The following is a 25,877-nucleotide window of genomic DNA, read 5'->3' on the forward strand; positions in this document are numbered from 1 at the left end:
AGGCAGTTAGCATTCAGATTTTATAATCACCAGGAAGGAGAAAGGGTGTACATAACTTGAAATTTAACAGATTCCTAAGGTGAATCACTTTGAAAAACTAAAATATTTTGTAGTTATATCTACCCCCTAAATTTAAGTACTGTAAAAACAAAATTGTCATAATACCAAGTTTGCTTTAAAACTTGTCTTACCCATATGAAAAAGGTACAGCTTTCAAAAAACTAATGTTCTAAGCACATACAAAAAACATGTATTACACTAAATGCTTAATTTTCCTCTAGATTTAGGAACTAATAAAACACAGCAAAGAGTTAATCTGCCTTCCTTTTGAAACAAATCAATAAAAAGAAGAAATACAGTTTATTGTTCTTTTATATGAGGAAACTAAACTGGCATAAAAGTAGGAAAAAGAAGAGTACTACTAAGATGAAAATTACTCAATATGCAAGCGAGTTTGACAATGATTCTGAAGAAAATAAACACATGTACTATTAAATATCACCCAAATATGTGATTTTACCCCTAGAAAAAGTTGTTTGAGGCCAAAGAGAGGGGAGAAAACCTACATTCTTTTTTCCTTTAATGTTTTTGCCTTTTTTTAATTGGAGAATAACTGCTTTACAATGTTGTGTTGGTTTCTTCTAAACAACTTGAATCAGTCATAATTATATACACACACCCTCCCTCCAGTGTTCCCCTCCCCGGTTCCATCGCACCCCTCCAGGAGGTCACAGAGCTCTCGGCTGGACTCCCTGTGTTATATAATGGCTTCCCACTAGTTATCTATTTTACACATGATAGTGTATATATGGTACGTGTAAGAATTGATGCTTTCAAATTGTGGTGCTGGAAAAGACTCCTGAGAGTCCCCTGGACTTCTAAGAGATCAAACCAGTCAATCCTAAAGGAAATCAGTCCTGAATATTCATTGGAAGGACTGATGCTGAAGCTGAAACTCCAATACTTTGGCCACCTGATGGGAAGAGCCGACTCATTGAAAAAGACCCTGATGCTGGGAAAGACTAAAGGCAAAAGGAAAAGGGGGCAGCAGAGGAAGAGATGGTTAGACAGCATCACTGACTCAATAGCCATGAATTGGAGCAAACTCTGGGAGACAGCCAAGGACAGAGACTGGCGTGCTGCAGTCCATGGGGTCACAATGAGTCAGACACAACTTAGTGACTGAACAACAACAAAGTGTATACATGTAAATGCTATTTTCTCCATTCATCCTATACTCTCCTTCCTCTGCTATGCCCCTATGTCCGTTCTCTACATTTGCATCTCCATTCCTTCCCTGTAAGTAGGTTCATGAGTATATGCTTTAATATATGATATTTGCTTTTTACTTTCTGACTTAACCTCACTGTGTTTAACAGGCTCTGGGTTCATTCACCTCACTACAACTGACCTACATTCTTTATACTATTCTTAAAAATACTGAACACCTAGCACACTGCTAAATAGGTGAATGAGAAATGTTCACCTTTTAAAGAGAACATAACCTTGGCAAATTAGTAAGTTTATATAAAATTCCAATTTAACTGAAGTTGATAAGAATGACAAATTATAATCAAGGCAATTATTTTAGACTATGCCTAAAATGTTAATTCCATTCTAATCTATTCCAGCCTACTTTAAAAGTGTAATTATTTTTAAACTCATAAATAAAGAACAAAATTTTATTCTAAAAATAGACCTTGGTAAAAATGAAATACCAAAAACTAGTCATTATAATAAAAAGAAAAAAGTTAACAGAAATTTGCTTTAAATATTTTCAAAAGTATAATTTTTAAGATCATAAGCGAAAACTTTTTAGAATAGGTCCATGAGAGAATCAAATAAACATGTGAAAACCTCCTAGCCTTTTTCTTCCAAATGTTTAGTTGTATAATTCAAATCAAAACATTACTATATTAGAAAAATCAGTTCATTCATCTTTCAGTGACAGAAAACTTTTGAAAAAGAGATTTTCAATGTATTAACTTATGAAAGACTTTAAAGTCTTTGACCTCAGCCATTTTTTAGATAGGTCAGAAAAATAAAATCTCCAGATGTTTAAGATAACACAAAAGGTGTAAGACAAATAATTAGCTAAATTAAGGCTTCCCTTATGGCTCAGTGGTAAAGAATCTGCCTGCCAATACAGGAGACATGGGTTCAATCCTTGGGAGGCGAAGATCCCCTGGAGAAAGAAATGGTAACCCATTCCACTATTTTTGCCTGGGAAATCCCATGAACAGAAGAGCCTGGCAGGCTACAGTCCATGGGGTCGATAAAATCAGACATAGTTTAGTTTAGAGACTAAACAACAAATATTAGCTAAATCAGATGATTATGCAAATAATTCTCATACTGTAACTGCTTCACTGTAAGATGACATTAGCAGCTAGCCTTTTCAGAGAAAGAGTCATGGTCAATTCTAATAAGTAAACTCTTGCTGTTTACCCTGAGTGTATCACTCACTGACAAATCAACACCTACAATTCCACAGACCTGCCTTTATGACCTTCGATTTGGGGCAAATACACAAAATCATAATCTGGTTTCTCTGCTCAAGGACGAAAACAAAACTCTCAGAGAACTATCTATTCTGGACAGTTGAGTTTTCCAAAGGGTTTAAGAGTTAACCATTTGGTAAAAATATTTCATGCCGTCCTTCCTGTTTGTAACAAGGTACATGGAATACCAATTCGATTTTTCTTGATACACAATCATCAGTGAGAATGTCAATCCTTACACAGTGTGTTGGAGATACTTCATGGTGCTCTCACACTTCTGCACACCTTGTGAGCAGAGGCACTGGCTGCTCTAGCTCTCAAATACTCTTTTCAAGGATGTGTACAGAGCAAACAGTCCAGGAAGACAGATTTCTCCCCCTCCAGAATAGAGGGCGGTTGTGTTTCCTGTCTGCCACTGCTGCTGCTGCATCACTTCAGTCGTGTCCAACTCTGTGCGACCCCAGAGACAGCAGCCAACCAGGCTCCGCCGTCCCTGGGATTCTCCAGGCAAGAACACTGGAGTGGGTTGCCATTTCCTTCTCCAATGCATGAAAGTGAAAAGGGAAAGTGAAGTCACTCAGTCGTGTCTGACTCCAGCAATCCCATGGACTGCAGCCTACCAGGCTCCTCTGTCCATGGGATTTTCCAGGCAAAAGTACTGGAGTGGGGTGCCATTGCCCTCTCCGTGTTTCCTGTCTAGTATAACAAAAACAATGATTCCCTCTGGGCTAAGGTTGGGTAGGCTCGCTATAGTTCTTTAAAAATATTGCAATATTTGGATTACCTAAATTCAGGGTTCTACAGCTGTGGACTCATGGGACTAAAAAATATTGCAATATTTGGATTACCTAAATTCAGGGTTCTACAGCTGTGGACTCATGGGACAAAAGGAAATGACACAGACAGGGAGCTCATGCTGTTGACTGTGCTGATATACAGTCCCTTGTCTCAGAACCAGGAGTCCCATGTCTTCTGCCAGCATCCAGGAAACTGACAGGCTGACTTGCTAGCTTCCAAGTTGGGTAAAATCTCAAGACTCTTCACAGTTAGGTGACAAGGATGGGATGCTGGCAGAAACATGGCTTTCTGGAACAGAAAAGACAAGGGTCCCATGGGTTTAGGGTACACAAGAAGATTCCCTGGGATCCAGTAACAAAGGTTCTTCTCCAAGTGATGGGTGTGGGGGTGTTAGGGCTAATTAACCTTAGAGGACAAGCAGCAAAAGGTAGGACTGAAACAACCTGCCCACCTTTTGTTGTTGCTCACTCTCCCTTGAGTGGGAGGAGGAAGGGATATTACTGAGGCAGTGAAGCACAATCCCCTGACTCCAGATGAGAAGCAATGTGGCTGCAGCTATTGAGTAGAGTCCTCAGAGCTGAAACAGATTATGTCATCAGTGAGGATGCAGAGCTTTTGGATAACTGAAAAATTCATTAAGTTGAGCCATGTTTAGTCACCAAGCCATATGAAACTAAAGATAAGTGGGGCTTCCCAGGTGGCGCTAGTGGTAAAGAACTTGCCTGCCAGTGCAGAAGACGTAAGAGAAACAGGTTCAGTCCCTGGGTCGGGAAGATCCCCTGGAGGAGGGCATGGCAACCCACTCCAGTATTCTTGCCTGGAGAATCCCATGGACAGAGAAGCCTGGTAGGACAGAGAAGCCTGTGTCCATGAGGTCACAGAGAGTTGGACACGACTGAAGCGACTTAGCGCGCACACACACACACACACACACACACGCACACACACACACGCTTACTGGCACAAAGCTCCTCTATCCCTTTGTAACCCTGATCCTGCCCTGTGCCTTCTACCCTGACCTCTGCTTTTAGGAGAATCATCAGGGGTGGCCTGAGGCCTCTCTGCTCCCAAGAGAGACTGAAGACCTGACATACCCAAGCATACTGGAGAACTCCAAGGAAAGGAGGGACTCAAATATCTGTGGCTCTGTGGATACAGGCACCCACGTCACTGTGCTACTTGGCCCTGTGCAGGAAGAGGTACTCAGATTCAGCTAACAGAATCTGGACAAGATTTACAATGGGAGAGGAAAACTAACACAATGTAGCAGATGGGTGCTTCAGGCCAATTCAAAGTACTGCTGTTGTTTCTACATCTGATTGTACAAATGATGCTTGTATATCCTTAATACTTCCCCATCCACAGTGCCAGAGGAGATTCTTCCCCATGAGGAAGAGCTATAGATAAATGCTAGTGAGAGAAGCTCCCCTGCTGTGTATCATCAGTGAGTGGGTCAAGACAACATGTAATTGCCCTACCCATTGATGTTCAAAGTTTTCAATATATAAAAGATGTCCTGTTGGCTGGCAAATCAGACACCTCAGTCTCCATGGTCCTGCCTGTGCTGTTACCACACCTCTGCCAGCCAAATCCAGGGCCCTACTCAACAAGTAAAGTTTCCTGGGATTATGTGGGTGGATTCACAATGCCCAAGCCCTTTGGTGATCAAGGAACAACAGCTGCCTCCTCAGCCTCCCACCACCAAAGAGAAAGCCTAGCACCTTGCTACACTCTTTGGGTACTAGAGACAGTATATGCCTGGGGTGGCTCATCGTGACCAGGCTGAGCTACAGTCCCCAGAATGCACAAGGGATATTCTCTCCAGAATGTCAGAGGAAGAAGGGGGCAGTGATCATTTTGTAGCATATTCATTTTGTAGACATAATTAAAGTCCATAATCAGCTGGCCTTAAATTAATCAAAAGGGAGATTTTCCTGGGCGGGCCTGACTTAATCAGTTAGAAGCCCTTTAGGAGGACTTCCCTGGTGGCTCAGGCAGTAAAGAATCTGCCTGCAATGCAGGAGACCTGGGTTGGATCCATGAGTTGGGAAGATCCCCTGGAGGAGGGCGTGGCAACCCATTCCAGTATTCTTGCCTGAAGAATCCCATGGACTGAGAAGCCTGGTGGGTTACGGTCCATGGAGTTGCAAAGAGTTGGACACAACTGAGCAACTAAGCACAGCACAGGACATAGGTATCCCTGAGCTCAAAGAGTCCAAACTACAGTGAGGCCTGCGCTTGTTCTCCCTCCCCCTGGGTCCTCCCTCCTGACCGCTGCCTGGGACCACGAGCCTTGGTTGGTGTCTGTGGGGTCCAGTCTGCTCCTCATGGGCCCTTCCTGACTGCTGGCCTCTGGATTTCCAACCTGCTTATCCAGTCCCCACCATGGAGTAAGTCAATTCCGTGTGTATGTGTGTGTGTCTGTGTATTTTGTCCCTACTGGTTCTGCTGCTTCTCCAGTTGAACCCTGATTGATACAGTCCTCACATGGACACTCTACATGGTCTTTTAACCTACAAGGCAGCATCCTGAGTGGTGCCCAAATCAATTGGCTGCATCAAAAGTGGTCCAACAAGCTGCCCTACATGTCTAACTTTGGTTCCCACAACCCAACGACCTCGTTGAGGTACCAGTCTCTGTGGCTGATGATTTTGCAAACTACAGCCTCTAGCAAAGGGAGACAGCCTCCATTCGGAGGCACTCCTTTGTGTTTGGGGCTCCTCACCTCCTTGACACAGCTACTGACTCAGCAGGACACTCTGTTCACCGAGGTTGCCCTAAATGCCTGGACTTAGTTCACGGATGGTTTGGCTAAGCTCAAACCCAGCAGTGTCCACGGGCTTGGAATGTGACACACAGATTTTTGTGGAGGTGAAGGGAGGGAATTAACCTCATCATTGAAGAACAGAACAACTTGTACCCCAGGAGATACGAGTGGGAACGATCATTCCCTAACAATCTTTCATCTTTCCAAACTGCCCCGGAGCAGTTCACGTAAAGCAAAACACCCTGACAAGCTTCCCCAAAATTGGTATAAGCACTTCAAATTTAATTGACTCCTGAATTTGCCACCCCTGACAGATGGCTCTGACCCCAATGTGATCACTGTTACCAAGAAAACAAGTGTCTTAGAACATCTGTCCCAGCTCCTGTACTTCTCATACAAGACATCTGTCCACACCTCCAGACATCTTCTCCACCCCATTTCCACAGCCACTGCTCAGCATATCATGTAACAGACAATGACACTCAGCAAGCAACCTAAACAAACAAGACAGACTGACTGCCGGCCCTCATGCAGTGCCTCCAAAAACAAGGCCTAAATGCAATAATGTGAACCCAAGTGATACATTTGGGTTGAGCAGGTCAAGGGTCATACTGGAGGCCCTGATAACCTATGTGTTCCGAACCACGTGAGTACCAGTTGCAAACTGTAAAGAAATTTTTTTCCAGGGATACCAAATGCACCTCCAGGCCTGTGACTGGTTGTATGCGTGAATGTGTATGTGTGTATGCGTGCACATGCACACCACTTGCCTCTCTCCCAAAAAACAGGTCTAAGAACACACATGAGTAAGATCTCAGATGACCAGCAACTAGATTAGAGGTAGCAATCTCTCCAAAAGAGCTCTAGGGAACTCAGGAAAGCTTCTAGGAGGGTTAACTATCTTAAGTAGACCCTATGGACAGTTTCCCCCACAGTGAGCCATCCAATCAGAAAGGGTGGTTTGAAATCCATCCCCAGCTTAAGCTAAAGCGATAAGTAACACCACGTCATCCTGCAGGTTAGCAAGGGTCACTCACTGGCCAGAGTGGCTATGGGTGGCAGACTCTAGACTCCTGCCTTTTGCCCAGGATAAAGTCTCTGCCAAGGCTAATACAAGCTGCTGCACCTGGATTGATGTCTTGTACCCAGAGGGAAGATCAATACAGAAACTTAAAGAGAAAGGGCCCTGGTTTTTCAAGGCCCATGGTTGGTTTCTGGGATTTGCTCAGGACCCTGGTGGTATGGTGGAGGTCGATACAGCAGGTTCCCCTAATCCTGCTGCTTGGAGTCTTACTGACAGTAGTCCTAATGAAATGCTGTCTGAGATGAACAGAACTGATTTAGTCCCAGCCTGTCAGTAGATTAACCAGACTGGCTGAGAGAGTGGCATACTCAGAGGAAAATTCACTGGAATATGCTATAGAAATGAGGAGTGGCTCTTGCCATGTGTGCTAAGTCACTTCAGTCATGTCTGACTTTTTGTGACCCCATGGACTGTAGCTACTAGGCTCCTCTGTCCATGGGATTCTCCAGGCAAGAATACTGGAGTGGGTTGCCCCTTCTTCAGGGGATCTTCCCAATCCAGGGATCAAACCGCATTCCTTAGATCTTCTGCACTGGCAAGCGGGTTCTTTACCACCAGTGCCACTTGGGAGTGGCTCCTAGCCAGAGACAATTTTCCATGAGTCTGAGTTTCTGCATATCTTACTGAGCAGAAGCACTGGCGGCCTTTGTTCTCAGCTATCTTTTCTCAGGATATCTATATAGTCTATGGCCTTGGAAGATAGTATCTGCCCCCAGCATAGGGCTGGTATGTTTACTCTGCTGATCCAATTCCCCACCTCCCATTCTCTCTTCAATCTATTCTAAAGAAGACTTTAGAATAAAGGTTCCTAATATTGTACAGGAGTCGGTGATCAAAACCATCCCCAAGAAAAAGAAATGCAAAAAGGCAAAATGGTTGTCTGAGGAGGCCTTACAAATAGCTTAGAAAGAAGTGAAAGGCAAAAGAGAAAAGGAAATTTATATGTTCATCTGAATGCAGAGTTCCAAAGAATTGCAAGGAGACATAAGAAAGCCTTGCTCAGTGATCAATGCAAATAAAGGAAAACAATAGAATGGGAAAGACTAGAGATCTCTTCAAGCAAATAAGAGCTACCAATGGAACACTTCATGCAAAGATGGGGACAGAAATGGTAGGGACCTAACAGAAGCAGAAGATATTAAGCAAGAATATAGGATATTAGGAAGAATATACAGAACAACTACACAAAAAAAGATCTTAATGACCCAGATAACCATGATGGTGTGATCACTCACCTAGAGCCAGACATCCTGGAATGCAAAGTCAAGTGGGCATTAGGAAGCATCATTACCAACAAAGTTAGTGGAGGTGATGGAATTCCAGTTGAGCAATTTCAAATCCTAAAAGATGATGCTGTGAAACTGCTGCACTCAATATGCCAGCAAATTTGGAAAACTCAGCAGTGGCCACAGGACTGGAAAAGATCAGTTTTCATTCCAATCCCAAAGAAAGGCAATGCCAAAGAATGTTCAAACTGTTACAAAATTGTACTCATCTCACACACTAGCAAAGATATGCTCAAAATTCTCCAAGCTAGGCTTCAACAGTACACAAACTGAGAACTTCCAGATTTAGAAAAGGCAGAGGAACCAGATATCAAATTGTCAACATTCGTTCCATCATTGGAAAAGCAAGAGAGTTCCAGAAAAACATCTACTTCTGCTTTATTGACTATGCCAAAGCCTTTGATTGTGTGGATCACAGTAAACTGTGGAAAATTCTTCAAGAGATGGGAATACCAGATCACCTTACCTCCCTCCTGAGAAATCTGTATGCAGATCAAGAAGCAACAGTTAGAACCAGACATGGAACAATGGACTGGTTCCAAATTGGGAAAGGAATACGTCAAGGCTGTATATTGTCACCTTGCTTATTTAACTTATATGTAGAGTACATCATGAGAAATGCTGGGCTGGAGGAAGCACAAGCTGGAATCAAGATTGCCAGGAGAAATAGTAATAACCTCAGATATGCAGATGACACTACCCTTTTGGCAGAAAGTGAACAGGAACTAAACAGCCTCTGATGAAAGTGAAAGAGGAGAGTAAAAAATCTGGCTTAAAACTCAACATTCAAAAAATGAAGATCATGGCATCAGTCTCAGCATTTCATGGCAAATAGATGGGAAAACAATGGAAATAGTGACAGACTTTATTTTCTTGGGCTCCAAAATCACTGCAGATGATGTCCACAGCCATGAAATTAAAAGACACTTGCTCCTTGGAAGAAAAGGTATGACCAACCTAGATAGCATATTCAAAAGCAGAGACATTACTTTGCCAACAGAGGTCCGTCTAGTCAAAGCTATGGTTTTTCCAGTAGTCATGTATGGATGTGAGAGTTGGACCATAAAGAAGGCTGAGTGCCAAAGAATTGATGCTTTTGAACTGTGATGTGGGAGAAGACTCTTGAGAGTCCCTTGGACTGCAAGGAGATCCAACCAACCAATCCTAAAGGAAATCAGTCTTGAATATCATTGGAAAGACTGATGCTGAAGCTCCAATACTTTGGCCATCTGATGTGAAGAACTGACTCATTGGAAAAGACCCTGATGCTCAGAGAGACTGAAGACAGGAAGAGAAGGGGGCAACAGAGGATGAGGTGGTTGGATGGCATCACCGACTTGATAGACATGAGTTTGAGCAAGCTCTGGAAGTTGGTGATGGACTGGGAAGCATGGCACGCTGCAGTCCATGGGGTCGCAAAGAGTCAGACATGACTGAGTGACTGAACTGAATAGAACTGAAAGACTTTGCACTCACCCCTCAGTTAAAATAGCAGAGGTCAGATCCACTGAATACATTTCTCTCCTTTTCTTCATATCCCTTTGATCACACTCAACTTCTTAGAAGCACTCAACAGAGCTGAAGAACCTGCTCATCCTCGTCTGCCTCTCTCCAGCTGTCTATTACTGCACTTTTCCTTTCCTAGATCTTCTCCAGGCTCCTCTCCTCTCTGAGACCTTGAAATGTTACTGCTCCTCTGACCATTCTCTCAAATACATTTCCAGACCTAAGTTCAAAACTCAGACATCAGTGGGCTACTTAAATCCTCTAGTTAGTTATCACCCCAGGCATTTAACATATCCCAAACTGAACCTGGCAGTTAAATCTGACCTCAACTCCTAGTCCTAAATTCCCCATCTCAGTCAATTACACTGAGTTACTCAAGCCATCAGCAGAGCATTCCTCCTTCCCTACTCTTTAGCTAATCCAGCAAATCTTCTCAGCTCTTTCCCCAAAACTTATCTTGAATTTCCCCATTTCTCTCCACCTCCATTACACTAGTCTAAGCCTCCACTCTCACTGTCTCTACTGAAATAATAGAAACTGGTCTTGGTCCCAATACCAGTCCAGTTCTCTCAATCCATGTGACATATAGCAGCAGGAGTGATCTCCATAATATGTAAATCTGAATATGTCTCCCCTGCTTAAAATTCTTCACAGGCTCCCCAGAGCCCCTAAAGGAAAGAAGTGAACTCATCATTACGCCAGCTAGTCCCTGCATGGTTTGGCCCTAGACACCATCTCCCCCTATGCCACTGCTCAACAATTACACTGGTCCTCCTTTGGTTCTTCCAATACATCCAGCTTTCTGAATTATTCCAGAAACTAGACAACAGGTTGTTCTCTAGCTTGAAACATTCTTGCTTTTTCTAAAACTGGATCCTCCCTATCAGGAGGACCTTTTCTGACTGACTCAGCTCCACTTATTATTCCTTTGCTCTGTTTTCCCCTACTATAGAACAATAATGCTTGAAGAAGAGCACTTGTTTTTAATACCAATTCATTTATTTCTGATTTTTAGGTGAATGTTCTTGTGGGTATTACTGTGTTCTCCCTAAAAAGACAAGTTGACAACCTAATACCTACCCCTTCCTCAGAATGTGACCTTACTTGTAAATGCAGTTGCTGAAGATGCAACTCATTAAGGTGAGATCATACTGGGATAGGCTGGGCCTCATATCCAATACAACTAGCGTCCTTATGAAAGCAGAGGGCCTTGTAAAGACAAGCACACAAGAAGACCACCATGTGAAGATGGGGGACTGAAGTGATGCCTCTACGAGCCAAGGAATGCTTGGGGCTACCAGAAAATAAGAGAGAGACAAGGAACAGATTCTCTCTCACAATCTTCACAAGGAATCAGGCTTGCTCATTGATTTTGGACTTCTGGCCCCCAGAACTATGGGACAATAAATATCTGTTATTTGAAGTCTCCCAGCTTACGATACTTTGCTATAGCAACCCTAAGAGACTAACACAAATGCCAAATTGCAAAGACATATATAGAAGTGAAAGGTGTTCTTACAGAGGGAGGCAGTGGATAAAGGGGCATGAATGACAGTTTTAACATTTGTCTGCTTCAACTAAAACTTTCATTTTTGAAAGTAACCTAATTATTAAAATATGAACAACAGGAGTTCCCTGGTGGTCCAGGAGTTATGAATCAGCACTTGCACTGCAGGGGGCATGATTTGGATCCCTGGTCCAGGGAACTAAGATCCTCCATGCTGCATGGTGCAGAAAAAAAAAAAATACATATGAGCCACAGTGACAGTGAAGCCTCACTACACAGAAATGTCATGACTTATAGGAAATACATATATATTTGGTCCTCATCCACAGTTCCTGCTCACAGTTTCCAAATCTCTTAGAATCTCCTGAACAATGGAATGGAATTTGGTCTCTCACCCTCAGTTTCTGAAAACCACTCCAGGGAAGATGACTCTTGGGGTCTATACAAAGGTGGGGGCTGTGTTAGGAAAACTAACTTTCAGTCCCACCCTGTGCTGGAAGTTGAATCGATCACCACTGGCCAGTGATTTAGTTAATCATAACCATGTAATGAAGCCTCCATAAACAACTCCAAAGGACAGCTTTTTGGATCTTTTTCAGAGATCTTCCATGTTGGGGAACCAGAACACTTCCACATGCCCCCATGCTCAGCTTCATCAGCCATGACAACAGAAGTCCCTTTGTAGGACCTCAACCCATGTATCTTGTCTGACTGTTGATGTATATCCTTTAATATCCTTTTATAATAAGTTGGTAATCTAGTGAGTAAACAGGTTTTCCTGAGTTCTGTGAGCTCTTCTAACAAGCTAATTGAACCCCAAGAGGGAGTTGTGGGAACCTCTGATTTACAGCCAATTGATCAGAAGTATGGGCTGCAACCTAGACTTGCAGCTGGCATCCTGAATTGGAGGGGTCAACAGAACCTCCAGTCTGTAGCTGGTCAAAAGCACAGATAACAACTTGTGTGACTGGCCTCTGAAGTGGAGAGCAAACTTGTGCAACTGAGCCCTTTGTCTATGGAATCTGATTCTATCTGGACAGGTACTGTCAGAACTGAGTTGAATTTGTGGATACCCTCCTAGCATCAAGAACTGCTTGTTGATGTGGGGAAGGCTCCATATATGTACACTGGAATTGAGTCTAGGAACCCAATTCAACAAGCCCCCCCCCCCACCAAAAAAAATCTCTATTATTACACCAATCCGTATTAAATGGCACTGCAAACAGTTCCTGAAAAACTACAATGGAGTCAATGAAGAAAAGTCACAGATTCCTCAATCTCAACTCTATGATCATTTATAACAAGGACTGGGGCAAGTTATCCCTAATTTTGTTATGAATATGCTTCAAGGTTTTTGCTTTAACAAAGTGCATTAAGGATGATAATAATAGCTACTCGGAATGTGCTAAACGCTTTAGAAATATCATTAGGTTCAGATCAGTCGTTTAGTCATGTCTGACTCTTTACGACCCCATGAACCGCAGTACGTCAGTCAGGCTTCCCTGTCTATCACCAACTCCCGGAGACCACCCAAACCCATGTCCATTGTGTTGGTGATGCCATCCAACCATCTCATCCTCTGTCATCCCCTTCCACTCCTGCCCTCAATCTTTCCCAGCATCAGGGTCTTTTCAAATGAGTCAGCTATTTGCATCAGGTGGCCAAAGTACTGGAGTTTCAGCTTCAACATCAGTCCTTCCAATAAACAATGATCTTTAGGATGGACTGGTTGGATCTCCTTGCAGTCCAAGGGACTCTCAAGAGTCTTCTCCAACACTACAGTTCAAAAGCATCAATTCTTCGGCACTCAGCTTTCTTTATAGTCCAACTCTCACATCCATAAGACTACCAGAAAAACCACAGCCTTAACTAGACGGACCTTTGTTGGCAAAGTAATGTCTCTGCTTTTGAATATGCTGTCTAGGTTGGTCATAACTTTCCTTCCAAGGAGCAAACATCTTTTAATTTCATGGCTGCAGTCACTATCTGCAGTGATTTTGGAGCCCAAAAAAATAGTCAGCCACTGTTTCCCCATCTATTTCCCATGAAGTGATGGGACCAGATGCCATGATCTTCGTTTTCTGAATGTTGAGCTTTAAGTCAACTGTCTCACTCTCCTCTTTCACTTTCATCAAGAGGCTCTTTAGTTCTTCAATTTCTGCCATAAGGGTGGTGTAATCTGGATATCTGAGGGTATCGCTATTTCTCCTGGAAATCTTGATTCCAGCTTGTCCTTCATCCAGCCCAGCATTTCTCATGATGAACTCTGTATAGAAGTTAAATAAGCAGGGTGACAATATTCAGCCTTGACGTACTCCTTTTCCTATTTGGAAACAGTGTGCTGTTCCATGTCCAGTTCTAACTGTTGCTTCCTGATCTGCATATAGGTTTCTCAAGAGGCAGGTCAGGTGGTCTGGTATTCCCAGCTCTTTCAGAATTTTCCACAGTTTATTGTGATCCACACAGTCAAAGGCTTTGGCATAGTCAATAAAGCAGAAAGAAATGTTTTTCTGGAACTCTCTTGCTTTTTCAACGATCCAGCGGGTGTTGGCAATTTGATCTCTGGTTCCTCTGCCTTTTCTAAAACCAGCTTGAACATCTGTAAGTTCACGGTTCATGAACTGCTGAAGCCTGGCTTGGAGAATTTTGAGCATTACTTTACTAGCGTGTGAGATGAGTGCAATTGTGCGGTAGTTTGAATATTCTTTGGCATTGCCTTTGGGGCTGGGATGAAAACTGACCTTTTCCAGTCCTGTGGCCACTGGTGAGTTTTCCAAATTTGCTGGCATATTGAGCACAGCAGTTTCACAGCATCATCTTCCAGGATTTGAAATAGCTCAATTGGAATTCCATCACCTCCACTAGCTTTGTTCGTAGTGATGATTCCTAAGGCCCACCTGACTTCACATTCCAGGATGTCTGGCTCTAGGTGAGTGTGAGTGATCACACCATCATGATTATCTTGGTCGTGAAGTGCAGTAAGCCAGGCTTTCTTCCTGCTACAAGATTTAATGCGATCACGACGGTTTGTGGGCTTGCTTATCCTATCACGACGGTTTGTGGGCTTGCTTATCCTGGAAATAGCAGCTTTAATAACCACAATTACTTCTGTTACTGTGGCAGCAATATCATTGACTCAACAAGTGCATACTGCCCAATATGTTGATACCATGTCTAAAAATGTTTCTCTAACTCTAGCAACACAGGAAGCTATAGATAGAAAGTTGGAGATGAGGGTAGATGCCTTGGAAGAGGCAATAATGCATATTGGGACTGAGTTACAGGCTTTAAAAGTGAAAATGGTTCTGTCTTGCCACACTGATTACCGGTGGATATGCGTGACATGTTTGAAGGTGAATGAGACAGATTATGAATGGGAAAAAATCAAAAATCATATCTCAGGTGTTTGGAACAGCTCTGACATTGGCCTGGACTTAGGGAAACTTCATAATCAAATACAGACCCTGGAACACTCTCAACTGGATTTTACCGCTGCTGGAGCAGCTAATGACTTTTTTCACACTTTCTCTAACTTCATTTCAGGAAAAAACATTCTGTCTAATCTGTTGGTGCTTTAATTTTGCTTCTCATAATCATTCTTCCTTGTATTGTCAGGATTCTTCAGCAGAACATTCAGAAACTCGCGACTGAGCTGCATCTGGCTGTTTTAAGAAATAAAAAAGGGGGAGATGCCGGGAGCCATCTCCCGGCATATTGCATATTGAGTGCAACACTTTCACAGCATCATCTTTCAGGATCTGGAATAGCTCAACTGGAATTCTATCACTGCCAGGAGCCAGCGTGAGGAACTCCGCCCGTGGCAAAGGTCATGAGGAAGGAGGCTTGGCATACGCAAAGGCGGGATCAAGCCTCAGGAGTCCCCCTGGAAATTCTCGAGCATCTACCCCCAAAACCAGAGTCTGCCTACTTTCTGCTTTGTGCTCTCACCTATACCTCTGACTTTACAGGGGGCTGTCCCCCACTACCTCTCTCTGAAAAAAGAGTTAACTTACAGCTCCAGTTAATAAAGTTCCTGGGTGTGATAGTGTTTCAACCTACAAACTCCTTTGGAAGTCCTCTAGCCTGCCTGAATAGGTTTTTCCGGCCATGTGATTGTTCAGAGCTTCCCAACTGTGAGAGGCATGAGATGTTCTAAACTGTCTAAATACAGATTCCTTTGAGCAGTTGAAAGATTGATTAGAAATTGTATTGGTGAAGGGTTTTTCACTTGTTGGGCCAATGTTTGCTGCTAAATCTCCATATCCCTTACCTGCTGTGTCCCTGGCAGTGTATTGATTAATATAATTGGTGTAAGTAGTAGCTTTAATGTTTGTAACCTTGGACCCTTGAGTTAATTCTTTTTCTTGTTATAGCCCACCACACCTTTGCCCTGTAGGAATGCAACTTTATCTAATGCTTTTGGAGGGTGGCACCTGACTAATCACCTTTAGAGAAAAATAAGTTTTCTGAAGAAAGGGTCTTAAAATGTTAACAGGCCTCCGGGCCAGAAGATGATGCAAATCACCTAAACTTTTGCATATGATAAGTCTGCAGGAAGAAAGCCTGGCTTACTTCATGACTCTACCCCTTCCCCCATTATCCTCTATGCATAACTTAAGGCATAAAAACTACTTTGGAAAATAAAGTGCGGGCCTTGTTCACTGAAGCTTGGTTTCCCCATGTCGTTCTTTCTCTCACCTTCTGGCTGAATTATTCAGCCTCTTTTCTTCACTAAATTTTCTCACTGAGCTATCCTTATTTAACCACTCTTTATATCTTTAATTCTATCATATCCTGATCGCCAAAGCCGTCTCCCCTTCGAATTCCCTGGATCCACCGGGGCTGGACCCCGGCAGTGAAGATCTTTTTTGTACACTTCTTCTGTGTATTCTTGCCACCTCTTCTTAATATCTTCTGCTTCTGTTAGGTCCATACAATTTCTGTCCTTTATTGAGCCAATCTTTGCATGAAATATTCCCTTGGTATCTCTAATTTTCTTGAAGAGATCTCTAGTCTTTCCCATTCTGTTGTTTTCCTCTATTTCTTTGCATTGATCACTGAGGAAGGCTTTCTTATCTCTCCTTGCTATTCTTTGGACCTCTGCATTTAAATAGGTGTATCTTTCCTTTTCTCCTTTGCCTTTCACTTCTCTTCTTTTCACAGCTATTTGTAAGGCCTCCTCAGACAGTCATTTTGCTTTTTTTGCATTTCTTTTTCTTGGGAATGGTCTTGTTCCCTGTCCCCTGTACAATGTCACTAATAATCCTCAATTACCTATCAGCAAAGCAGGTGCAACTGCCCCTATTTTGCCGATGAGGAAACAAAGGATATGTGAGTCTAGAATAACACAGCTAATTCAGTAGCAGAGACAAGACTAGAACACATGCCTTCCATCAAGAGCTACCTACACACAAATAATGTATTTGGCAGACTCTACTAAAGAACAATCAGTGTCACTGCAGCAACATTTCAGGTACTGTTACACATAATCAGAAAATACTGTCATGTGCTAAGTCACTGTAGTTGTGTCTGACTGTGTGACCCTATGGACTAAGGGACCCTTCGGACTCCAGGCTCCTCTAAAGCCAGGGATTCTCCAGTCAAGAATACTGGAGTGGGTTGCCATGCCCTCCTCTAGGGGATCTTTCTGACCAAGGGATCAAACCCATGTCTCTTCTACCTGCATTGACAGATGAGTTCTTTACCACTAGGGCCACCTGGGAAGCCCGAAAATACTGTTAAGATAAATTCAAAACTTACTTTTTGTATCACCCATCCCAGGAAGGATGCTTTTTAAAATAAATTGTTTCTAAGTTAATATTTTAAAACATACATTATATTAAGCACTAGCTAAAGTTGGATTTGGCCTTACCGAAACTCACTTTTTGGGCTTCCCAGGTGGGGCTAGTGGTACAGAACCCACCTGCAATGTGGGAGACACAGGTTCGATCCCTGGGTCAGGAAGATCCCCTGGAGGAGGAAATGGCAACCCACTCCAGTATTCTTGCCTGGAGAATCCCATGGACAGAGGAGCCTGGTGGGCTACAGTCCATAGGGTTGCACAGAGTCGGACATGACTGAAGCCACTTAGCATAGCACAGCACAAACTCACTTTTAATGGCAAACCACTTGGCTTGTATTTGACCACTTGGCTTCTTTTTTTTTTTAATTGAAGAAGTTGCTATAGAATACTATATAAGTTATAAGAGAACAACATTTTTTAAAGGTTATACTCCACTTATTACAAAATATTGGCTATATTCCCCTACCACTTGGCTTCTTAAGAAGAAAATAATCCTGCTATTGAATTTGGGAGGTTGTAAGCTTCAACCACATGAAACAACCTTCAAATAGCCAAAAGAGAACTAATGCTCTTCTGAAAAGAATGGAGAACACTGAGTTTTTATTCAACTTTAAAAGCCACAACTTGGGTTATGAATTCAGAATCTAGTCTAACTCACGGAGAAACTAATGATGAATTTTAAGTGGCACTATTCTTCATTTCTGTGTCTAGGAAGATGGAGTAGATGTATCTTTCCCTATATGTCCTGATTAAAATACAACTAAAAATCCTGAACATTATCTATAAAACAAATGTAAGAGGATCAGAAAGGTGGAGGGAGGGCAACAATTAGCTAGGGATCTACAGACCTAAGGAACATGGTGGAGAGGTCCCTGGGTTTTCATATATCTCAGACACAGAGCTGAAGAAGTCAGCAACCCAGAATCACAAACAGGTGCAGGAAAAGGAAAAAAAAAAGCTTGAACAAGTCTTCTCTATCTAGCCAAAGGACCAGGAAAGGGGCAGCCTAGCCAAGAAAGAAAACTTTTAGACAAAGGAGCCCTCTAATCCAGCCAGAAATCACATAAGAAACTGCTGCCCAACCCCCACTAGCAAAGGTAGAGCTGGAGCCTAGACTTCTACCCTCCCCAGGCCTTAATGAGGAGCCCCAACCCCCCCGCCAGGGTCACATTAGAGAAGGCTGAGTAGGGAGCTGGATAATCACCAGCTTGACTCCTCGGCATCCTGGAGTCAGTAAAGAGCTCAGACTCCCACCTCCACAGTAATAAAAGGCCCCCGCCTTCCCCACGGGGGCGCTGTGGAGAGTTTAGCTAAGCTACTACGTGATACTGCTGCCCCAGCAAACATTTTGTTTGGCTGTGTAGCCCCACGAGGACCTTAAACTGAAACTTGCCCCCTCACGGAAGAATGTGCCCTAGATAACAGCCCTGAATCACAAAGAAATACAAGCTCCTGATAAGACTTCCCCCACAGCCCTTGTGATCACCAGTTTCCCCTGCCTCCAGGGCCTGCCCTTTGACACTCCTTAGATAAAACCTCCACAGAGCTTACTGGAACCCTGCATATTTGGTTTGAACTGATCAATCCAGTGTTAGCCGGGGAACCCCAGGGATTCCACCCATAGACCACGTGTTCCAGGTCTTACAGCTCACTCTCTCCCTGTACTCAGTCTTGACCTCCTCCCCATGTGGGTCCTCGAGTAGTGCCATGTACTTCCTTCAGGACGGGTGAGTAATAACGATCTCTATTTCAACTTCTCTGTGGTCCTCCGTTGACCACAGCTCGCCATCCAGCAACCTGTGCTCCACTTCACAAATGTTAATATTAGTGTCACAGGGGGCCTGGTGAAGAGTCAGAAGCTTTCATCTCAGGAACCTAGAAAAATAAAAGCAAAACAACCCAAAATAGGCAGAAGGAAAGAAATAATAGAGGACAGAAATCAATAAAGTTGAAAACAGAAAGACAATAAAGAAAAAATCAATGAAAAAAGGGCTAGTTCTTTGGAAAGACCAAAAAAATTGACAAATCTTGTGCAAGACTGGCCAAAAAAAGAGAGAAGATATAAATGATCAATATCAGAAATGAAACAAATATTCGCTAAGACTCTGTACATTTCATAAGGGAATACTATGAACAAATCTACATACACACATTTCACAACATAGGTTAAAGGGGCCAATTTCTTGAAAAACACCAACTACCACCATTAATCCAATAAGAAATAGATAATCTGAATGGAACTTTTAAGGAAACTATTAAGGAAAATCCATAATTTTGATACTCCCAAAAGAGAAATCTCTAGGCCCAGAAGGTTTCACTGAAGAATTCTACACATTCTCTTCTAGAAAACAGAATAGGAGGGCACATTTCCTAATTCATTTTATGAAGTTAATAGTTACAGGATAACCAACCAAAGGCACTATAAAAACAAAAGCCACAGACCAATATTCTCTACAAATCCAAGGCAAGTATATATACACTCTCATCACTCTTATTCAATATAGTTATGGTTCTAGAACATAGTTCTGGAAGTTCTAGACATAGACAAGTTTATTCTAAAATTTATATGGAATGAGAAAGGAACTAAAATAACTAAACAATTCTGCAAAAGGAGAATAAAGTAGAAAGAATTAGTTTACCCAATTTCAAAATTTATTATACAGCTACAATAATCAAGACTGTGTAGTATTGGTGGAGGAACAGATGCACAGATCAACAGAAGACAGGACCCAGAAAAGACCACATAAATATGCCCAAGAGGTTACAGACAAAGGTGCAAAAAGCAATTCATTAAAGGAAAGATATCTTTTCAACAAATGGTGCTGGAACAATTAGACATCCAAGGTAGGGGAGGGGAGGAGAACCTCAATCTAAATCTTATACTTTATACAAAAATTAACTCAAAATAAATTATGTGAATTTTAAAATGCAAAACTATAAAACTTTTACTAAAAAAAAGAGAAAATTCTCAGAATCTAGGGCTAGGTCAAAATTTATTATACATGACACCAAAAGTGTAATCCATAAAAGAAAAAACTGGAAAAACTGGATTTCACCAGAATTAAAATTTTATGGTTTGTGAAAGACTCTGTTAAGATTAAAAAAAAAAAAAAACTAAAAATTGGAAGAAAATATTTGTAAACCACATATCCAACAAAGGAATAGTATCTGGAATATATTAAGAACTCCCAAAACTCAACATCTAAAAAAATCCAATTTAAACACAACCAAAAGATACAGAAAATTCAGAGAAGAGATTATACATGTGGCACAAATACACACACACAAAGATGCTCAACATCATTAATAATTAGGGAATGCAAACCTAAAACCACAATGAGATACCACTACACACATATAAGAATGCCTAAAATAAAAAATAGTGATAACACCAAATTCTGGCAAGGATGTGGAGAAACTGGATCTCTCCTTTATTACTGGTAGGAATGTAAAATGGTACAGACACAAAGGCAATTTCTTACAAAACCAAATATGGAATGGCCATATGGCCCAGAACTGCACTCCTGGGCTTTCATTCCAGAAAAATGAAAACATTCACAGAAAAATCTGTACATGAGTGACTAGCAGCAGCTTTATTGGTAACAATTAAAATGTGGAAACAGTGCAGATGTCCTTCAACAGGTGAACAGTTAAACAAACTGGTTCATCTATATGATGGAATACACTCAGCAATAGGAATTACTGGTACATACAACAATCTGGATGAATCACTAGAGAATTATGATGAGTAAAGAAGCCAATCCCAAAAGGTTACAAACTACATGATTTCACTTATATAACATTCTTGAAATGACAAAATTATAGAACTAGAATAAATTGCTGGTTGCCAGGAGCAGAGGAAGAGTCAGGACAGGAGGGAAGTGGTTGTGGCTATCACAGGGCAATAAAAGGACGATGATGAAAATGTTCTGTATCTTCAACCTATTATTGCCAATATACTATTTGTGGTATGTACAATAGTTGTGCAAGCTGTTACCATCAGGACAAAACAGGTAAAGAGCACAGAAGGACGTCCCTGCTGTCCAGTGGTTAAGAAACTCCACACTTCCACTGCAGGGGGCACAGGTTTAAACTCTGGTTCAGACCATGAACTCCTTATTGCCAAATTCAGACTTAAATTGAAGAAAGTAGGGAAAACCACTACACCATTTAGGTATGACCTAAATCAAATCCCTTATGATTATACAGTGGAAGTGAGAAATAGATTTAAGGGCCTAGATCTGATAGATAGAGTGCCTGATGAACTATGGAATGAGGTTCGTGACATTGTACAGGAGACAGGGATCAAGACCATTCCCATGGAAAAGAAATGCAAAAAACCAAAATGGCTGCCTGGGGAGGCCTTACAAATAGCTGTGAAAAGAAGACAAGCGAAAAGCAAAGGAGAAAAGGAAAGATATAAACATCTGAATGCAGAGTTCCAAAGAATAGCAAGAAGAGATAAGAAAGCCTTCTTCAGCGATCAATGCAAAGAAATAGAGGAAAACAACAGAATGGGAAAGACTAGGGATCTCTTCAAGAAAATCAGAGATACCAAAGGAACATTTCATGCAAAGATGGGCTCGATAAAGGACAGAAATGGTACGGACCTAACAGAAGCAGAAGATATTAAGAAGAGATGGCAAGAATACACAGAAGAACTGTACAAAAAAGATCTTCATGACCCAGATAATCATGATGGTGTGATCACTGACCTAGAGCCAGACATCCTGGAGTGTGAAGTCAAGTGGGCCTTAGAAAGCATCACTACGAACAAAGCTAGTGGAGGTGATGGAATTCCAATTGAGCTATTCCAAATCCTGAAAGATGATGCTGTGAAAGTGCTGCACTCAATGTGCCAGCAAATTTGGAAAACTCAGCAGTGGCCACAGGACTGGAAAAGGTCAGTTTTCATTCCAATCCCAAAGAAAGGCAATGCCAAAGAATGCTCAAACTACCACACAATTGCACTCATCTCACACGTTAGTAAAGTAATGCTCAAAATTCTCCAAGCCAGGCTTCAGCAATATGTGAACCGTGAACTTCCTGATGTTCAAGCTGGTTTTAGAAAAGGCAGAGGAACCAGAGATCAAATTGCTAACATCCGCTGGATCACGGAAAAAGCAAGAGAGTTCCAGAAAAACACCTATTTCTGCTTTCTTGACTATGCCAAAGCCTTTGACCGTGTGGATCACAATAAACTGTGGAAAATTCTGAAACAGATGGGAATACCAGACCACCTGATCTGCCTCTTGAGAAATCTGTATGCAGGTCAGAAAGCAACAGTTAGAACTGGACATGGAATAACAGACTGGTTCCAAATAGGAAAAGGAGTTCGTCAAGGCTGTATATTGTCACCCTGCTTATTTAACTTATATGCAGAGTACATCAGAAGAAACGCTGGACTGGAAGAAACACAAGTTGGAATCAAGATTGCAGGGAGAAATATCAATAACCTCAGATATGCAGATGCCACCACCCTTATGGCAGAAAGTGAAGAGGAACTAAAAAGCCTCTTGATGAAAGTGAGAGTGGAGAGTGAAAAAGTTGGCTTAAAGCTCAACATTCAGAAAACGAAGATCATGGCATCTGGTCCCATCACTTCATGGGAAATAGATGGGGAAACAGTGGCTGACTTTATTTTTCTGGGCTCCAAAATCACTGCAGATGGTGATTGCAGCCATGAAATTAAAAGACGCTTATTCCTTGGAAGGAAAGTTATGTCCAACCTAGACAGCATATTCAAAAGCAGAGACATTACTTTGCCAACAAAGGTTCGTCTAGTCAAGGCTATGGTTTTTCCTGTGGTCATGTATGGATATGAGAGTTAGACTGTGAAGAAGGCTGAGCGCCGAAGAATTGATGCTTGTGAACTGTGGTGTTGGAGAAGACTCTTGAGAGTCCCTTGGACTGCAAGGAGATCCAACCAGTCCATTCTGAAGGAGATCAGCCCTGGGACTTCTTTGGAAGGAATGATGCTAAAGCTGAAACTCCAGTACTTTGGCCACCTCATGTGAAGAGTTGACTCATTGGAAAAGACTCTGATGCTGGGAAGGATTGGGGGCAAGAGGAGAAGGGGACGACAGAGGATGAGATGGCTGGATGGCATCACTGACTCGATGGACGTGAGTCTCAGTGAACTCCGGGAGTTGGTGATGGACAGGGAGGCCTGGTGCGCTGTGATTCATGGGGTCGCAAAGAGTTGGACACGACTGAGTGACTGATCTGATCTGATCTGAGAAGCTAAAGGTTCCACATGCCTGGTGGCCAAAAAAATGAAAAACATAAAACAGAAGCAATATTGTAACAAAAGCAATACAGATTTTAAAAATGGTCCACATCCAAAAAAAAAAATCAAAAATAAGCAAATAAATAAAACTGTATTATCTCGCTAAGAGTCGGACACGACTGAGGGACTTCACTTTCACTTTTCACTTTCATGCATTGGAGAAGGAAATGGCAACCCACTCCAGTGTTCTTGCCTAGAGAATCCCAGGGACAGGGGAGCCTGGTGGGCTGCCGTCTGTGTGGTCGCACAGAGTCAGACACGACTGAAGTAACTTAGCAACAGCAGCATTATCTCCAAAGGAATTATCAGCCACATCATTTGTCATCAAATATTAATATTTCTATTTTTTTGTTGTTGTTGACAGGCAATAGGAAAGCGCACTAGAAAATTCATCTGTAACAACCTAGTTTCAAAGCATTTACCAAGCACTTGTCACATGCAACTAGGAGCTAGGGAAACAGGCAAAGTGAGGAAGACAAAGTAGATTTAGAAGAGAGTTCATACTTCTAGTGAAGTTGAACAGGAACTACAGTACTGAACTTAAGTTATCTTTGTAGAGCACTTCATTATGCCTGCCCACATTCGTAAGTATTTCTAAACAGAACACAGGTAGCAGCTCACCAGTGCATGACCAACTTATAAGTAACTTTCCTTACTTCTTAACTCCCAGCCAGTGAAGGTCACTTCCTGCCAGGAATACCTCCACCTCTACCCAAGCCCTGGTCTTCATGTCTCAGCTAAGCCCAAACCACGCCCCCACCCCATGTTGGCTGGGCAGAAACAGGACAGGGGAAAGGTGAGACTCACACACTCATGTGTCTTACACCCATGCCCATTCTTCTCTCACCCAATTGCTCCAAATATAAATACCCAAAGGAAGAAAAGAATGGCAAAGGGGAAGGGCTGGTTAAGATCTCTGGTAACCAGGCCTCCTCTTACCAGTTTTTTCATCAGAAAAGGAAAAGAGACAAAGGAGGAGAAATGGCAGGGGGGTGGGGGGCAGGCAGGAGAAGAAAAGCTATGGTACATTTTCACCTCAGCTGGCAGTTCCCCCCACCTTCACAAAATAAAAGCCACAACTCTATCCAGCTCTCCCCACTCCTATCCCAGCAGCAGTTCCCAAGTGCCTCTGAACCCAAGCCTCCCTAAAATCAAGTTCCCTTACCAAGTTTATGGTTAATCTCTCTATCCAAAATTTTATTCCCTGTTTTATCCCCTCTGACCTCAATTGGGTGCTGAGCACTAAGAAACCAGAGTCAGATGGCTACAATCACTGTTACTGATAACATCTTTCTAAAATTACTATTATAGGTATCATCATTAATGAAGAAACTCAGGTTGTTTCTCCAGGACAACATGAGCTAATAGACCCCCAGGCCATGGACTACCTGGCCAGAGAACGGTAAACCAGAGCACCCTGACTCCTGAAAATAGAAACTACAATTTTAAAATGTCACAGAAATGATTAACCCCAGTCTCTTATGCCAAGAAACCAGAAAATACAAAATGAATATAATTCATCATTTGTGAATACACTAACTCTTGCCTTCTAGTAAAGCTTTACCGTAACGCTTTTGGTAATGATTTTCACATTTTAATGACTAGGTTACTCTTAGAAATTAGAGATTTAGTTTATACCAAGAAACATAATATTAAACTACTATTCACACCCACTGGGCAAGAACTGCTTTCACCTCTTAATATAACTTGCCTGGCTGGCTTTACACCGACACCCAGCAAGTGAAGCCTGTGAGCAGCCAAAACTGGAAAGACAAGGATGTGGGGGAAACTGCAGTAATGGTAATGGCCCCTCCACTAACTAGGAGGGTCAAGTGGGCGACACGTCGTCAGGTTCTCATCTTCCCTTAACATTTCAAGTGTTCTATTTCCAAGACTGAGGGCAGAACATAGAGATGACATAGCCCTTCCACCAGAGTTCATCTACTTTACTCTAGCTCATAGTTTCACATTTAGTTCTAATAAACTTGGTTGGTTTCTAAGTTCATGGCTAATCAGAAGGAAAATGTTTCATAGAGAGAAAAGCACTCTGTTCATTCACCCACCATTTAAGTGCCAGATACTTGGAGACAGAGCACTAACTGATACTCAGTAATCCCTATCCTCCCTGACTTAGGTAGGGCAGGGGTTCAGACAGTAGAGGAGTAAATTAAAATAAAAGTAATTGTAAATAAAATAATTACAAAAAATAATTACTAACTGTGATAGCTGCTAACAAGAATATGAACAGAGCTAACAACCTTGTTCTTTCTTGGGATATGAAGACCCTTCCAGTAGTGTCAAATGTAGAATCAAAAAATTCGGGGCTTCCCTGGTGG

At 42.2% G+C, this 25,877-nt stretch overlaps 1 protein-coding gene across 14 annotated transcripts in view; it reads right to left on the minus strand.

Moving 5' to 3' along the window:
- The window catches only part of C2H2orf76 (chromosome 2 C2orf76 homolog), a 154,089-nt gene that overhangs the window by 102,415 nt on the left and 25,797 nt on the right, over positions 1-25,877 (minus strand). For 3 of the 14 annotated variants that reach the window (XM_070768896.1, XM_070768900.1, XM_070768866.1), the window contains exon 2: positions 18,898-19,127. The exons of the other annotated variants lie outside the window; for them this stretch is intronic. In XM_070768896.1, the coding sequence (XP_070624997.1) occupies positions 18,898-18,961 (64 nt within the window). In that variant the 5' untranslated portion in view covers positions 18,962-19,127. The remainder of the gene's footprint in view (positions 1-18,897; positions 19,128-25,877) is intronic. 14 annotated transcript variants of the gene reach the window in all.

Source organism: Bos indicus, chromosome 2, assembly GCF_029378745.1.
Source record: "Bos indicus isolate NIAB-ARS_2022 breed Sahiwal x Tharparkar chromosome 2, NIAB-ARS_B.indTharparkar_mat_pri_1.0, whole genome shotgun sequence".
Lineage (NCBI taxonomy): Eukaryota > Metazoa > Chordata > Mammalia > Artiodactyla > Bovidae > Bos > Bos indicus.